Source organism: Scyliorhinus torazame, chromosome 14, assembly GCF_047496885.1.
Source record: "Scyliorhinus torazame isolate Kashiwa2021f chromosome 14, sScyTor2.1, whole genome shotgun sequence".
Taxonomy (NCBI): domain Eukaryota; kingdom Metazoa; phylum Chordata; class Chondrichthyes; order Carcharhiniformes; family Scyliorhinidae; genus Scyliorhinus; species Scyliorhinus torazame.
Genome location: NC_092720.1, coordinates 207,179,538 through 207,196,534, shown reverse-complemented (window position 1 = coordinate 207,196,534; position 16,997 = coordinate 207,179,538). Strand labels below are relative to the sequence as shown.

General features: G+C 49.6%; 1 protein-coding gene across 1 annotated transcript in view; it reads right to left on the bottom strand.

The window, feature by feature from the left end:
* Window positions 1-16,997, bottom strand: part of LOC140390394 (complement C2-like) — a 154,258-nt gene that overhangs the window by 73,307 nt on the left and 63,954 nt on the right. Inside the window, exon 11 of the mRNA XM_072475532.1 lies at window positions 7,981-8,078. Coding sequence (XP_072331633.1) covers window positions 7,981-8,078 — 98 coding nt within the window. The remainder of the gene's footprint in view (window positions 1-7,980; window positions 8,079-16,997) is intronic.

The window sequence follows — 16,997 nt, the reverse complement described above, 5'->3', positions numbered from 1 at the left end:
CTGGTCGTGCGTTTGGAAGGTGCTGCCTGAGAAACCTCGGCGAGTTCCTGCAGAACGTCTTGTAGATGGTACACCTGGCTGCCGCTGTTCGCCGGTGGTGGAGGGATTGAATGCTTAGGGAACGGGTAGCAATCAAGCGGGGCTGCTTTGTCTTGGATGAAGTTGAGCTTCTTGAGTGTTGCTGGAGCTGCACTCATCCAGGCAAGTGGAGAGTATTCCGTTACACTCCTGACTTGTGCCTTGTAGATGGTGTACAGGCTTTGAGAGGTCAGGAGGTGAGTTACATCTTATCAATGGTAACTCCCTGGAATTTTGATTGTGGGGGATTGAGAGATGGTAATGCCATTGAATGTCAAGGGTCGATGGTTAGCTCTCTCTTGTAAGAGATGGTCATTGCCTGGCACTTGTGTGGCATGAATGTAACTTGCCACTTGTCAGCCCAAGCGTGGATATTGTCCAGGTCTTACTGCTTTTGGGCATGGACTGCATCATTATCTGAGGAGTCGCGAGTGGTGCTGAATATTGTGCAGTCATCCGCAAACATCCCCACTTCTGACCTTATGATGGAAGGGAGGTCATTGATGAAACAGCTGAAGATGGTTGGGCCTGGGACACTACCCATAGGAACTCCTGTAGTGGTGTCCTGGAGCTGAGATGATTGACCTCCAACCACCACAACCATCTTCCTTAGTGCCAGGTATGACTCCAACCAGCAGAATGTTTCCATCTGATTCCCATTGACTCCAGTTTAGCTAGGACTCCTTGATGCCATACTTGGTCACATGCTGCCTTGATGTCAAGGGCAGTCACTCTCACCTCACCTCTGGCATTCAGCTCTTTAGCTCATGTTTGAACCAAGGCTGTAGGAATGTCAGGAGCTGAGCAGAACCAAAGCTGAGCTTCCGTGAGCAGGTTATTGCTAAGTGCTGCTTGATAGCACTGCTGATGACGCCTTCCGTCACTTTGCTGCTGATGGCGAGTAGCCTGATAGGTGCTAATTGATTGGGTTGGATTTGTCCTGTTTCTTGTGTACAGGACACACCTGGGCAATGTTCCACATTGCCGGGTAGCTGTCAGTGTTGTAGCTGTACTGGATCAGCTTGGCTAGGGGTTCGGCAAGTTCTGGTGCACAAGCCATCAGTACTATTGCTGGGATATTGTCAGGGCCCATAGCCTTCAGCTGTTTCATGATGTCACGTGGCATGAATCGAATTGACTGAAGACTGACACCAGTGGTGCTGGGAGATGGATCGTCCACTCGGCACTTCTGGCTGAAGATTGTTGCGAATGCCTCAGCCTTGTCTTTTGCACAGTTGTGCTGGGCTCCTCCATCATTGAGGATGGGGATATCCTCCTCCAATGAGTTATTCATAACTGGATGTGGCATGACTACAGAGCTTAGATCTGGCACGTTTGTTGTGGAATTGGTTAGCTCTGTCTATTGCTTGCTGCTTACGCTGCTTGACACACAAGTAGTCCTGTGTTGCAGCTTCACCAGGTTGACACCTCATTTTTCGGTATGTCTGGTGTTGCTCCTGGCCTGCTCTCCTGCACGCTTCATTGAACCAGGGGATAACAGCAGCAGCCAGAGCAGTGGCACCACGGCTGGCTCTGATGTTCAGAAGGGAGGGTCAAAGCTCAGAAGAGCAATAGTAATAGGGGACTCTATAGTCAGGGGCACAGATAGGCGCTTCTGTGGACGTGAAAGAGACTCCAGGATGGTATGTTGCCTCCCTGGTGCCAGGGTCCAGGATGTCTCCGAATGGGTAGAGGGCATCCTGAAGGGGAGGGCAAACAGGCAGAGGTCATTGTACATGTTGGTACTAACGACATAGGCAGGAAGGGGCATGAGGTCCTGCAGCAGGAGTTCAGGGAACTAGGCAGAAAGTTAAAAGACAGGACCTCTTGGGTTGTAATCTCGGGATTACTCCCTGTGCCACGTGCCAGTGAGGCTAGAAATAGGAAGATAGAGCAGCTAAACACGTGGCTAAACAGCTGGTGTAGGAGGGAGGGTTTCCGTTATCTGGACCACTGGGAGCTCTTCCGAGGCAGGTGTGACCTATATAAGAAGGACGGGTTGCATCTAAACTGGAGAGGCATAAATATCCTGGCCGCGAGGTTTGCTAGTGTCACACGAGAGGGTTTAAACTAGTATGGCAGGGGGGTGGGCACGGGAGCAATAGGTCAGAAGGTGAGAGCATTGAGGGAGAACTAGGGAATAGGGGCAGTGTGGCTCTGAGGCAGAGCAGACAGGGAGAAGTTGCTGAACACAGCGGGTCTGGTGGCCTGAAATGCATATGTTTTCATGCAAGAAGTATTACGGGCAAGGCAGATGAACTTAGAGCTTGGATTAGTACTTGGAACTATGATGTTGTTGCCATTACAGAGACCTGGTTGAGGGAAGGGCAGGATTGGCAGCTAAACGTTCCAGGATTTAGATGTTTCAGGCGGGATAGAGGGGGATGTAAAAGGGGTGGCGGAGTTACGCTACTGGTTAGGGAGGATATCACAGCTGTACTACGGGAGGACACCTCAGAGGGCAGTGGTGCTATATGGGTAGAGATCAGGAATAAGAAGGGTGCAGTCACAATGTTCGGGGTTTACTACAGGCCTCCTAACAGCCAGCGGGAGATAGAGGAGCAGATAGGTAGCCAGATTTTTGAAAAGAGTGAAAACAACAGGGTTGTGGTGATGGGAGACTTCAACTTCCCCAATATTGACTGGGACTCACTTAGTGCCAGGGCCTTAGATGGTGCAGAGTTTGTAAGGAGCATCCAGGAGGGCTTCTTAAAACAATATGTAGACTGTCCAACTAGGGAATGGGAGGTACTGGACCTGGTATTGGGGAATGAGCCCAGCCAGGTGGTAGAAGTTTCAGTAGGGGAGCATTTCGGGAACAGTGACCACAATTCAGTAAGTTTTAAAGTGCTGGTGGACAAGGATGAGAGTGGTCCTAGGGTGAATGTGCTAAATTGGGGGAAGGCTAATTATAAGGCTAATTAGGCGGGAACTGAAGAACCTAGATTGGGGGTGGATGTTTGAGGGCAAATCAACATCTGACATGTGGGAGGCTTTCAAGTGTCAGTTGAAAGGAATTCAGGACCGGCATGTTCCTGCGAGGAAGAAGGATAAATACGTCAATTTTCGGGAACCTTGGATAACGAGAGATATTGTAGGCCTCGTCAAAAAGAAAAAGGAGGCATTTGTCAGGGCTAAAAGGCTGGGAACAGACGAAGCCTGTGTGGAATATAAGGAAAGTAGGAAGGAACTTAAGCAAGGAGTAAGGAGGGCTAGAAGGGGTCACGAAAAGTAATTGGCTAATAGGGTTAAGGAAAATCCCAAAGCTTTTTACACGCACATAAAAAGCAAGAGGATAGCCAGGGAAAGGGTTGGCCCACTGAAGGATAGGCAAGGGAATCTATGTGTGGAGCCAGAGGAAATGGGTGAGGTACTAAATGAATACTTTGCATCAGTATTCACCAAAGAGAAGGAATTGGTAGATGTTGAGTCTGGAGAAGGGTGTGTAGATAGCCTGGGTCACATTGAAAGCCAAAAAGACGAGGTGTTGGGCGTCTTAAAAAATATTAAGGTAGATAAGTCCCCAGGGCCTGGTGGGATCTACCCCAGAATACTGAAGGAGGCTGGAGAGGAAATTGCTGAGGCCTTGACAGAAATCTTTGGATCCTCACTGTCTTCAGGTGATGTCCCGGAGGACTGGAGAATAGCCAATGTTGTTCCTCTGTTTAAGAAGGGTAGCAAGGATAATCCAGGGAACTACAGGCCTTACTTCAGTGGTAGGGAAATTACTGGAGAGAATTCTTCAAGACAGGATCTACTCCCATTTGGAAGCAAATGGACGTATTAGTGAGAGGCAGCATGGTTTTGTGAAGGGAAGGTCGTGTCTCACCAACTTGATAGAGTTTTTCGAGGAGGTCACAAAGATGATTGATGCAGGTAGGGCAGTGGATGTTGTCTCTCTGGACTTCAGTAAGGCCTTTGACTAGGTCCCTCATGGTAGACTAGTACAAAAGGTGAAGTCACACGGGATCAGGGGTGAGCTGGCAAGGTGGATACAGAACTAGCTAGGTCATAGAACAATAAGAAGTCTTACAACACCAGGTTAAAGTCCAACAGGTTTGTTTCAATGTCACTAGCTTTACAGATCCAGAGATGAATGTAATGCGACATGAATCCCAGGTCCCGGTTGAGGTCGCACTCTTGTGTGCGGAACTTGGCTATAAGCTTCTGCTCGGCGATTCTGCGTTGTCGCGCATCCTGAAGGACGCCTTGGAGAACGCTTACCCGGAGATCAGAGGTAACACATGAGTGATGCCTCAACCAGGACCTGGGATTCATGTCGCATTACATTCATCCCCCACCATCTGGCCTGCAAAATCCTACCAACCGTCCTGGCTTGATACAATTCACACCTCTTTAACCTGGGGTTACCCCATCTCTGGATCTGTAAAGATTTAATCACCTGCTAATGCTCGCATTCCAAGCATTGTCTGGCATCTTTGAATCTGTCTATATATATGTTTCTGGAACATACCTCTTCATTCACCTGATGAAGGAGCAGCGCTCCGAAAGCTAGTGACATTGAAACAAACCTGTTGGACTTTAACCTGGTGTTGTAAGACTTCTTACTGTTCTATGACCTAGCTAGTTCTGTATCCACCTTGCCATGAACATACCTCTTCATTCACCTGAGGAAGGAGCAGCGCTCTGAAAGCTAGTGACATCGAAACAAACCTGTTGGACTTTAACCTGGTGTTGTAAGACTTCTTACTGTGCTCACCCCAGTCCAACGCCGGCATCTCCACATCATAGGTCATAGAAGGCAGAGAGTAGCAATGGAAGGATGCTTTTCTAATTGGAGGGCTGTGACCAGTGGTGTTCCGCAGCGATCAGTGCTAGGACCTTTGCTGTTTCTAGTATTTATAAATGATTTGGAGGAAAATGTAACTGGTCTGATTAGTAAGTTTGAAGACGACACAAAGATTGGTGGAATTGCGGATAGCGATGAGGACTGTCAGAGGATACAGCAGGATTTAGATTGTTTGGAGACTTGGGCGGAGAGATGGTAGATGGAGTTTAATCTGGACAAATGTGAGGTAATGCATTTTGGATTGTCTAATGCAGGTAGGGAATATACAGTGAATGGTAGAACCCTCAAGAGTATTGAAAGTCAGAGAGATCTAGGAGTACAGGTCCACAGGTCACTGAAAGGGGCAACACAGGTGGAGAAGGTAGTCAAGAAGGCATACGGCATGCTTGCCTTCATTGGCCGGGGCATTGAGTATAAGAATTGGCAAGTCATGTTGCAGCTGTATAGAACCTTAGTTAGGCCACACTTGGAGTATAGTGTTCAATTCTGGTCGCCACACTACCAGAAGGATGTGGAGGCTTTAGAGAGGGTGCAGAAGAGATTTACCAGAATGTTGCCTGGTATGGAGGGCATTAGCTATAGGGGCGGTTGAATAAACTCGGTTTGTTCTCACTGGAACGACGGAGGTTGAGGGGCGACCTGATGGAGGTCTACAAAATTATGAGGGGCATAGACAGAGTGGATAGTCAGAGGCTTTTCCCCGGGGTAGTGGGGTCAATTACTAGGGGGCATAGGTGAGAGGGGCAAGGTTTAGAGTAGATGTATGAGGCAAGTTTTTTACACAGAGGGTAGTGGGTGCCTGGAACTCGCTACCGGAGGAGGTGGTGGAAGCAGGGACGATAGTGACATTTAAGGGGCATCTTGACAAATATATGAATAGGATGGGAATAGAGGGATACGGACCCAGGAAGTGTAGAAGATTCTAGTTTAGTCGGGCAGCATGGTCGGCACGGGCTTGGAGGGCCGAAGGGCCTGTTCTTGTGCTGTGCATTTCTTTGTTCTTTGTTCTTGATCCCCTGGCTTGGCGGTAATGGTAGAGTGGGGAATATGCTGGGCCATGAGGTTGCAGATTGTGGTTGAATACAGTTCTGCTGCTGCTGATGGCCCACAGCATCTCATGGATGCCCAGTCTCGAGTTGCTCGGTCTGTTCGAAGGCATTCCCATGTTGCACGATGGTCGTGCCACACAACGCGGTGGAGGGTATCCTCAATGTGAAGACAGGATTTTGTTTCCACAAAGACTGTGCGGTGGTCACTTCTCCCGATACAGCCATGGACAGATGTATCTGCAGCAGGCAGGTTGGTGAGGATGAGGTCAAGTATGTTGTTCCCTCTTGTTGGCCCCTTCATCTGCTGCAGTCCCAGTCTGGCAGCTATGTCCTTTCGGACCCGGTCAGCTCAGTCTGTGGTGTTACTACCGAGCCACTCTTGGTGACGGACATTGATGTGGCTGGTGGAGTGATCCACAGATTAGGAGTGGGTTGAGAGGAAAGGAGATGTTGGAGCAGGAGAGTCTTTGTGGTGCGCCACAGGCTAAGATGTGGGAGGGTAAAGTGCCTGTTCTGCCCGCCCAGTGGTCAACGGAGCAGCTGGTGGAGTTTTTAAACGCTAAGTTCAGCCAGTAGAGTGGGAAGGCCCTGGAGGACCTGGCTAACATGGTGGAGCGGGTAAAGCAGGTATTGAGAGAGTGAAACAGAGGCTGGAGTGCCAGGACCGGTGATCCAGAATGTGGAGGAGGTGGGTGGGGTAGCACGAGGAGCAGTTGGCCGAGGTGGGGTGATGCGGGAGAGCCAGAAGAGGGTGAAAGAGAAAGTGAAGGATCTGGAGAATAACTCCAGGCGGCAGAATCTGAGGATTTTGGGGATGACCGAAGGCATCGAAGGAGTGGAGGCCGGCACGTATGTGGCCAAAGTGTTGGAGAAGCTGATGGGGGAGGGGCCTTTGACCGGCCCCTGAAAGTCGATTGAGTGCACAGGGCACTGATGAGGAAGCCGCAAGCTGGCGAGCCGCCAAGAGCAATGGTGATGCACCGCATCTTCGATAAAGAGAAGATTCTTCGATGGGCAGATGAGTAAGTGCAACTGGGAAGGAAACGAGATGTGGGTGTATCAAGAGCTGGTGAGGAGGGCTCAGTTTAATCGGGTCAAGGCTGCATCTTCAAGAAGAGGGTGAAGGTTGGAGCGCTGTACCCAGCCCACCTCTGGGTGACTTTCCAGAATCAAGAATATTATTTTGGTATGCCAGAGGAGGTGATGGACTTTTTGAGGGACAATGGACTGGCAGTAGAAGGAGGGCATTGAACTTTGAAGGAGGTTCTTGGGAAACTTTTCTTTGTTCTTGAGAAACTTTTCCGCTTGGAATGTTCATTTGGGATTTGGTGGCGGGGTGTTTGGAGGGCAGGTCCTCTGTGGGGGGGACATCAAGGGTGAGTGCACCTTCTGTTCCTTTTCAGGGAAAATGGCCTGGGGAGGGGGGGGGGTTGGGGGGGGGCAGATTGGGGAATTTGGGGGCTGGGGGGTTTGGAGGCCTTGGGCGGGGTCTGCCATGCTAGCTGGGCAGGCTAGTCAACGGGAATGAAATGGAAGGTGGTCAGGAGGTAGGCGCAGGGGAGGGGGATGGGGTTATTGCTTTGCTTGGGGAGGGGGATGGGGTTATTGCTTTGCTTGGGGAGGGGGAAGAGGGGGGTTGCTGACAAGGGTGTGGTCGTGGTGGCGCAGTTGGAAAAGGAGTGATGACTGGGGACCTCCGAGGGTGGGCCGGGAGGGTCGCATCATAAACCTAAATTGGACCGGAGAAAATTACGTGTTTCTCTACCTCCAATGATACCTATTTCCGAATACATATTTTCAACTCTAGTGCTACCTGTCTTTCCCAATTCTCAGTGCACCTTGCTATTCCCGCTTTAATATTACCTCCGAGTTCCAAGACCTCTTGTCAAGTTAGTCCGTCCCCTTCCCAATAGCACTAACAAATTATCCTGCAAGGAAAATTAGTCCTGGAGATCTCTGTCATTGAGAGTAAAACCTACTGAGACCAGGATAGTAATCTTCCGTCTTTGCGATTAAGTATAATTCAAGTGTGATTAAGCCTACCGGAATTTCCAATAAAACGTGCCAAGGCTGTTTCTGTCTGATGGTGGCATCAGGTCTTTCGTCAGCAACTCCACACAGATCACCAATTGTGGTAAAGTCTAGAAGAATGCAGAGGAGCAGCAGACTTTCACACATCCACAAATACAAGATTAGCAACAGGGCTTGAAAGCAGTCACAAAACACACCATCAGAATAATTTGTCTTTCTATGTTGGTTACAATGATCATTAAGCACCATTTATTCTCCCTGTCCTCCTTGACACCTTTTGAGTCTGCAACGTTATCTACTTCCTTCTTAAATGTGTATTTGGCCTCCACAGCCTTCTGTGGTAGAGAATTCCACAGGCTCGCTGAGTAAAGATGGGCGAAATTCTCCGGAAACGGCGCGATGTCCGCCGACTGGTGCCCAAAACGCCGCCAATCAGACGGGCATTGCGCCGCCCCAAAGGTGTGGAATCTTTGGGGGCCCAGCCCCAACATTGAGGGGCTAGGCCGGCGCCGGAGGAATTTCCGCCCCGCCAGCTGGCGGAAAAGGCCTTTGGTGCCCCGCCAGCTGGCGCGGAAATGACATCTCGGGGCAGCGCATGCGCAGGAGCATCAGCGGCCGCTGACAGTTTCCCACGCATGCGCAGTGGAGGGGGTCTCTTCTGCCTCCGCCATGGTGGAGACCATGGTGAAGGCGGAAGGAAAAGAGTGCCCCCATGGCACAGGCCCGCCCGCGGATCGGTGGGCCCCGATCGCGGGCCAGGCCACCTTGGGGGCACACCCCCCGGGGCCAGATCGCCCCGCGCCCCCCCCAGGACCCCGGAGCCCGCCCGCGCCACCTTGTCCCGCCGGTAAGGTAGGTGGTTCAATTTACGCCGGCGGGACAGGCAATTTATCGGCGGGACTTCGGCCGGAGAATCGAGCAAGGGGGCCCGCCAATCGACCCGGCAGGGGGGTCGGAGAATGTCACCCGACGTTTCTCTTCTACTCAGTCCCAAAGGCCTAACCCGTATACTGGGACTGTGACCCTGTGTTCTCGAGCCCGTTGCATCATTGCATCCAGTCTGACCAACCTTATCAAAATTTTACATCATAGAATTTACAGTGCAGAAGGAGGCCATTCGGCCCATCGAGTCTGCACCGGCTCTTGGAAAGGCCACCCTACCCAAGGTCAACACCTCCACCCTATCCCCATAACCCAGTAACCCCACCCAACACTAAGGGCAATTTTGGACATTAAGGGCAATTTATCATGGCCAATCCACCTAACCTGCACATCTTTTGACTGTAGGAGGAAACCGGAGCACCCGGAGGAAACCCACGCACACACAGGGAGGATGTGCAGTCTCCGCACAGACAGTGACCCAAGCCGGAATCGAACCTGGGACCCTGGAGCTGTGAACCAATTGTGCTACCCACAATGCTGCTGTGCTGCGCTATATGTTTCAATTAGATTCCCTCTTATTCTTCCAGTTATATTATAAATTCCAGTGAATACAGGCCCAGTTGACCCAAACTCTCCTCGGAAGACAATCTGGAGAACATTTACTGCACTCAATCCCTGGCAAACAAATACTTTGAAAAGGAGACCAAAACTGCACACAGTACTCCAGATGTGGTTTTGCCAAAGCCTTGTGCAGCTGCACTAAGATATTATTCTCTCTGTATTCAAGTCCTCTTTCAATGAAAGACAACGTTTCATTTGCCTTCCCAGCTGTTACAAGGACACCCAGGTTCCTTTTTCAACATTTCCCAGACTATCACTATCTCAATAATCCTCAACCTTTCTGTTTCTCAAACTGAAATGGATAACTTTGCATTCATCCACATTATACTGCAAATGCAAAACATTTCACCACTCGCTCAACTTGTCCAAAATTTCTGGAAGCCTCTTAATATCCTCTCATCCCTCGCCTTCCTGACACCTTTTGTGGGCAGTTTCATTAATTAGTACTCAAACTTAGCAGTATCCAAAAGTAACAGAAGATCAATTATCGCCACAGCCACCAGCACAGTAGCACAGTGGTTAGCACTGTCGCTTCACAGCTCCAGGGTCCCAGGTTCGATTCCGGGCTTGGGTCACTGTCCATGTGGAGTCTGCACATCCTCCCCGTGTGTGCGTGGGTTTCCTCCGGGTGCTCCGGTTTCCTCCCACAGTCCAAAGATGTGCAGGTTAGGTGGATTGGCCTTAGTGTCCAAAAAGGTTAAGTGGGGTTGTTGGGTTATGTATATGGGGTGAAGGTGTGGGCTTAAGTGGGGTGCTCTTTCCAAGGGCCGGTGCAGACTCGATGGGCCAAATGGCCTCCTTCTGCACTGTAAATTCTATGATTTTATGATTAGTAATCAGGAGTCAATCATCTCCGATTCCATCAGTAATCAGTACAAAATCATCCATGTATCCATCAATAATCAGTACCCAATTAACCCCGCATCCATCAATATTAGTACTCAATCAACCCTGTAGCCATCAGTAATCAGTACGCAATCATCCCTTTAACCATCAATCATCATTACTCAATCATCTCCATACCCATCAGTATTCTGTACTCAATCATCACCACATCAAAGAGCAATCAGTTCTCAAATACCCCCATATCCATCGGTATCCAGTTCCCAATCATCCATCTATCCATCAGTGATCAGGATTTAATCATCCGCATATCCATCAATATTTTTTAAATGTTTTCCATTTAAGGGGCAATTTAGTATGGTCAATCCACCTACCCAACATTTCTGCTGGGTTGTAGACATGAGACCCATGCAGACACGGGGAGAATGTGCAAACACCACATTTGTACTCTATTATCCCCATATCCATCACAGGCAATACTCAATAATCCCCAAATCTCTCAGTTATCTGTGCTATCATGTGAGGGTCCCTTTAAGAAAAGGCGCAGTGGGTTAGCCCTGCTGCCTCATAGCGCCGAGGTCCCAGGTTCGATTCCGGCTCTGGGTCACTGTCCGTGTGGAGTTTGCACATTCTCCCCCTGTTTGCGTGGTTTTCGCCCCCACAACCCAAAGATGTGCAGGCTAGGTGGATTGGTGACGTTAAATTGCCCCTTAATTGGAAAAAATGAATTGGGTACTCTAAATTTATTTTTTTCAAAAGAAAAGTGTGTTTTATCAAATGGCTGCAATGATGTCACTGTGTGGGTGGAGCTGGGCGGTGATTCTATCTTTTACTTTCGTTTTGAGCTGGAAGCTGCCTTGTGGCTCTGAGTTTTTTTGGTTTTGTTTTCAGTTGGGAGCTGCATTCAAACAAAGAAGGTGTTTTTGGTCTCTCTCTCTCTGCATGCTAAAGAATATCTTCCAGCCCACTTGATAACTTCAAATTAATACCTGGTGTCTGTAAGGAATTCAAACCTACTGTTTTTGTAGGAAAAAAGGGTGTTTGACTAATGGATGTTAGGAAAGTTATTAAGGGTTACCTATAGAGTACTGTACCAGTGGGGGGGGGGGGGGGGGTATTTGTATTGGTAGTTGATAAGATGTTTACTCTGTGTTTATAAAATGTAAATAGGATTCATAGAATAAACATGGTTTTGTTTTAAAATACTTAAGATCTCTTGCATAACACCTGGAAAGTGGGCCCGTGTGCTCCTCATAACCAAAATCTATTAAAAGTTGTAGGTCAGGTGAACTCCATGATATACTTTAATGTTCTCTGAACCCTGGCCCATAATAGTACTCAATCACCCCTTTACAATCAGTAATCAGTACTCAATAATCAGCATATCCATCTGTATCAGTACTTAATCATCACCATATCCACCCATAATCAGTACTCAATCATCACCATACCCATTAGTAACCAGTAATCATTCATCCCATATTGGTCAGTAATCAGTACTCAATTATCCCCATAATCATCAGTATTCAATCATCGCCTTGTCCATTAGTAATCAGTTCTCAATCCTGACTGTATCCATCAGAAATCAGTACTCAATCATCACCAAATTCATCAGTAATTAGGGTTCAATTAACCCTCTATCCATCAGTAATCAGTACTCAATCATCTCATATCCAACAGTAATCAGGACACAATCATCCCCAAATCGATCAGACTCAATCACTCCCTCAGCAATCAGTAACCAGAACTCATCATCCCCTTATCCATCATTAATCAGAATATAATCATCCCCCTATCCATCAATCATCAGTGCTCAATCATCCCCGCATCCATCAGTACTCAATCATCTCCCTATCCAGCAGTAATTAGTACTCAACCATCCACGTACCAATCAATACTAAATCATCCGTGTACAATTCAGAATTCAGTACTCAAACATCTATGTATCAATCAGTAAATCAGTACACAATCATCTCATATCCTTTTTTAAAAATATATATTTTATTCAAAATTTTTGGCCAAACATGACAGTACATTGTGTATCCTTTACACTGTAATATAACAATATAAATAACAATGGCCAGTTTTAAACAAGAAATAAATAATATATACACAACATCAAAATTAAAAAACAAAACTAAATGGCAACTGCCTTGTCCCAAATAAAAACTCTCCAAAAATACAATCCAGCTGCCCAATATACAATTACCTATACATATTATACATATACACTAACATCCCTGAGAGTCCTTCTGTTTCCTCCCCCCCCCCCCCCCCCACCCCCCCCCCCCCACCCCCCCCCGGGTTGCTGCTGCTGTCTTCTTCTTTTCCATTCCCTCTATCTTTCTGTGACGTATTCGCCGAACGGTTGCCACCGCCTGGTGAACCCTTGAGCCGATCCCCTTAGGACAAACTTAATCCGTTCCAACTTTATAAACACTGCCATGTCATTTATCCAGGTCTCCACACCCAGGGGCTTGGCTTCCTTCCACATCAACAGTATCCTGCGCCGGGCTACTAGGGACGCAAAGGCCAAAACATCAGCCTCTTTCGCCTCCTGCACTCCCGGCTCTTCTGCAACCCCGAATATAGCCAACCCCCAGCTTGGTTCGACCTGGACCCCCACCACCTTCGAAAGCACCTTTGTCACCCCCACTCAAAACCCCTGTAGTGCCGGACATGACCAGAACATGTGGGTGTGATTCGCTGGGCTTCTCGAGCATCTCGCACACCTATCCTCTACTCCAAAAAATTTACTGAGCCGTGCTCCAGTCATATGCGCCCTATGTAACACCTTAAATTGTATCAGGCTTAGCCTGGCACACGGGGACGATGAGTTTACCCTACTTAGGGCATCAGCCCACAGCCCCTCCTCAATCTCCTCCCCAGCTCCTCTTCCCATTTCCCTTTCAGCTCATGTACCATAATCTCCCCCTCGTCCCTCATTTCCCTATATATGTCTGATACCTTACCGTCCCCCACCCATGTCTTTGAGATCACTCTGTCCTGCACCTCCTGCGTCGGGAGCTGCGGGAATTCCCTCACCTGTTGCCTCGCAAAAGCCCTCAGTTGCATATACCGGAATGCATTCCCTTGGGGCAACCCATATTTTTCGGTCAGCGCTCCCAGACTTACAAACGTCCCATCTACAAACAGATCTCTCAATTGTGTTACTCCTGCTCTTTGCCATGTTCCAAATCCCCCATCCATTCTCCCCGGAGCAAATCTATGGTTATTTCTTATGGGGACCGCAGCGAGGCTCCCATCTTTCCCCTATGCCATCTCCACTGCCCCCAAATTTTCAGAGTAGCCACCACCACCTGGCTTGTGGTGTATTTCTTCGGTGAGAACGGCAACGGCGCCGTCACCATAGCTTGTAGGCTAGTCCCCCTGCAGGACGCCCTCTCCAATCTCTTCCACGCCGCTCCCTCCTCTTCTCCCATCCACTTACATACCATTGAGATATTGGCGGCCCAGTAGTACTCACTTAAGCTCGGTAGCGCCATCCCCCCCCCTATCCCTACTACGCTGCAAAAATCCCCTCCTCACTCTCGGGGTCTTCCCGGCCCACACAAAACTCATGATACTCTTCTCAATCCTTTTGAAAAAAGCCTTCGTGATCACCACCGGGAGGCACTGAAACACAAAAAGGAATCTCGGGAGGACTACCATTTTAACCGCCTGCACCCTCCCTGCCAGTGACAGGGATACCATGTCCCATCTCTTGAAGTCCTCCTCCATCTGTTCCACGAACCGCGTTAAATTTAACCTATGCAATGTACCCCAATTCTTGGCTATCTGGATCCCCAAGTCCCTTGTTACCTTCCTCAACGGTAAGTCCTCTATTTCTCTGCTCTGCTCCCCTGGATGCACCACAAACAACTCACTTTTCCCCATGTTCAGTTTATATCCTGAGAATTCTCCAAACTCCCGAAGTGTCCGCATTATCTCTGGCATCCCCTCCGCCGGGTCCGCCACAGACAACAACAAATCGTCCGCATACAGAGATACCCGGTGTTCTTCTCCTCCCCTGAATACTCCCCTCCACTTCCTGGAACCCCACAATGCTATTGCCAGGGGCTCAATCGCCAGTGCAAACAATAATGGGGACAGAGGACATCCCTGCCTCGTCCCTCTATGGAGCCGAAAATATGCAGACCCCCGTCCATTCATGACCACGCTCGCCATCGGGGCCCTATACAGCAGCTGTACCCATCTTATATACCCATCTCCAAAGCCAAATCTCCTCAGCACCTCCCACAAATAATCCCACTCCACTCTATCAAATGCTTTCTCGGCATCCATCGCCACCACTATCTCCGCTTCCCCCTCTGGTGGGGGCATCATCATTACCCCTAGCAGCCTCCATATATTCGTATTCAGCTGTCTCCCCTTCACAAACCCAGTTTGGTCCTCATGGACCACCCCCGGGACACAATCCTCTATCCTCATTGCCATTACCTTGGCCAGAATCTTAGCGTCTACGTTCAGGAGGGAAATAGGCCTATAGGACCCGCATTGCAGCGGGTCTTTTTCCTTCTTTAGGAGAAGCGATATCATTGCCTCTGACATAGCCCGGGGCAGCTGTCCCCTTTCCCTCGCCTCATTAAAGGTTCTCATCAGTAGCGGGGCCAGCAAGTCCACATATTTTCTGTAAAATTCAACTGGGAATCCATCCGGTCCCGGGGCCTTCCCCCACTGCATGCTCTTAATTCCTTTCACTACTTCCTCCATTTCGATCTGTGCTCCCAGTCCCACCCTCTCCTGCTCCTCCACCTTAGGAAATTCCAGCTGGTCCAGAAAACACATCATTCTCTCCTTCCCATCCGGGGGCTGAGCTTCATATATTCTTTCATAGAATGCCTTGAACACTCCATTCACTCTCTCCGTTCCCCGCTCCATCTCTCCCTCCTCATCCCTCACTCCCCCTATTTCCCTCGCTGCTCCCCTTTTCCTCAATTGGTGGGCCAGCAACCTGCTCGCCTTCTCCCCATATTCGTACTGTACACCCTGTGCTTTCCTCCACTGTGCCTCTGCAGTACCCGTAGTCAGAAAATCAAATTCTACGTGTAGCCTTTGCCTTTCCCCGTACAGTCCCTCCTCCGGTGCCTCCGCATATTGCCTGTCCACCCACAGAAGTTCTTGCAGCAACCGCTCCCGTTCCCTACTCTCCTGCTTTCCTTTATGTGCCCTGATTGATATCAGCTCCCCTCTAACCACTGCCTTCAACACCTCCCAGACCACTCCCACCTGGACCTCCCCATTATCATTGAGTTCCAAGTACTTTTCAATACACCCCCTCACCCTTAAACACACCCCCTCATCCGACATTAGTCCCATGTCCATTCTCCAGGGTGGACGCCGTTCTTTTTCCTCCCCTATCTCCAAGTCCACCCAATGTGGAGCGTGATCCGAAATAGCTATAGCCGTATACTCCGTCCTCTTCACCTTCGGATCATCGCCCTTCCCAAAACAAAAAAGTCTATTCGCGAATAAACTTTGTGGACATAGGAGAAAAACGAGAACTCCTTACTCCTAGGTCTACTAAATCTCCATGGGTCTACTCCTCCCATCTGCTCCATAAAGTCTTTAAGCACCTTGGCTGCTGCCGGCCTCCTTCCGGTCCTGGACCGCGATCTGTCCAGCCCTGGTTCCAGCACCGTGTTAAAATCTCTACCCATTACCAACTTCCCCACCTCTAGGTCCGGGATACGTCCTAACATGCACCTCATAAAGTTGGCATCATCCCAGTTCGCGGCATATACGTTCACTAAGACCACCGCCTCCCCCTGTAATTTGCCACTCACCATCACGTATCTGCCCCCACTATCCGCCACTATGGTCTTTGCCTCAAACATTACCCGCTTCCCCACTAATATAGCCACCCCCCTGTTTTTCGCATCTAGCCCCGAATGAAACACCTGCCCCACCCATCCTTTGCGTAGTCTAACCTGGTCTATCAGTTTCAAATGCATCTCCTGTAACATAACCACATCTGCCTTAAGTTTCTTTAGGTGTGCGAGTACCCGTGCCCTCTTTATCGGCCCGTTCAGCCCTCTCACATTCCACGTGATCAGCCGGGTTGAGGGGCTCTTTACCCCCCCCCCCTTGTCGATTAGCCATCCCCTTTTATCCAGCTCCTCACCCGGTTCCCACGCAGCTGTGTCCCCCCAGGCGGTGCCCCCCTGCCCACCCCACCCAATACCAGCTCCCCCTTCTCCCCAGCAGCAGCAACCCAGTAAATCCCCCTTCCCACCCCCCCCCCTCCGCTAGATCCCCCACTAGCGTAGTTGCACCCCCATGTTGCTCCCAGAAGTCAGCAAACTCTGGCCGACCTCGGCTTCCCCCCATGACCTCGGCTCGCACCGTGCGACGCCCCTCCTTCCTGCTTCCCTATTCCCGCCATAATTATCATAGTGCGGGAACAAAGCCCGCGCTTCCCTTTCGGCCCCGCCCCCAATGGCCAACGCCCCCAGCTCCTCCACCTCCCTTCCTCCCTCCCCCACAACATGTGGAAGAGAGAAAAGTTACCGGGTCGCAGGATTAACAACATAGAAATCATCTCGCCCCCCTTTTTCCCCCCTCTTCGCCCCCCATATTCGTCCCACCACTTTGTCTCAAACGTTCTTTTTTAATAACCCACTTATTCCAATTTCTCTTCAACAATAAATGTCCACGCCTCA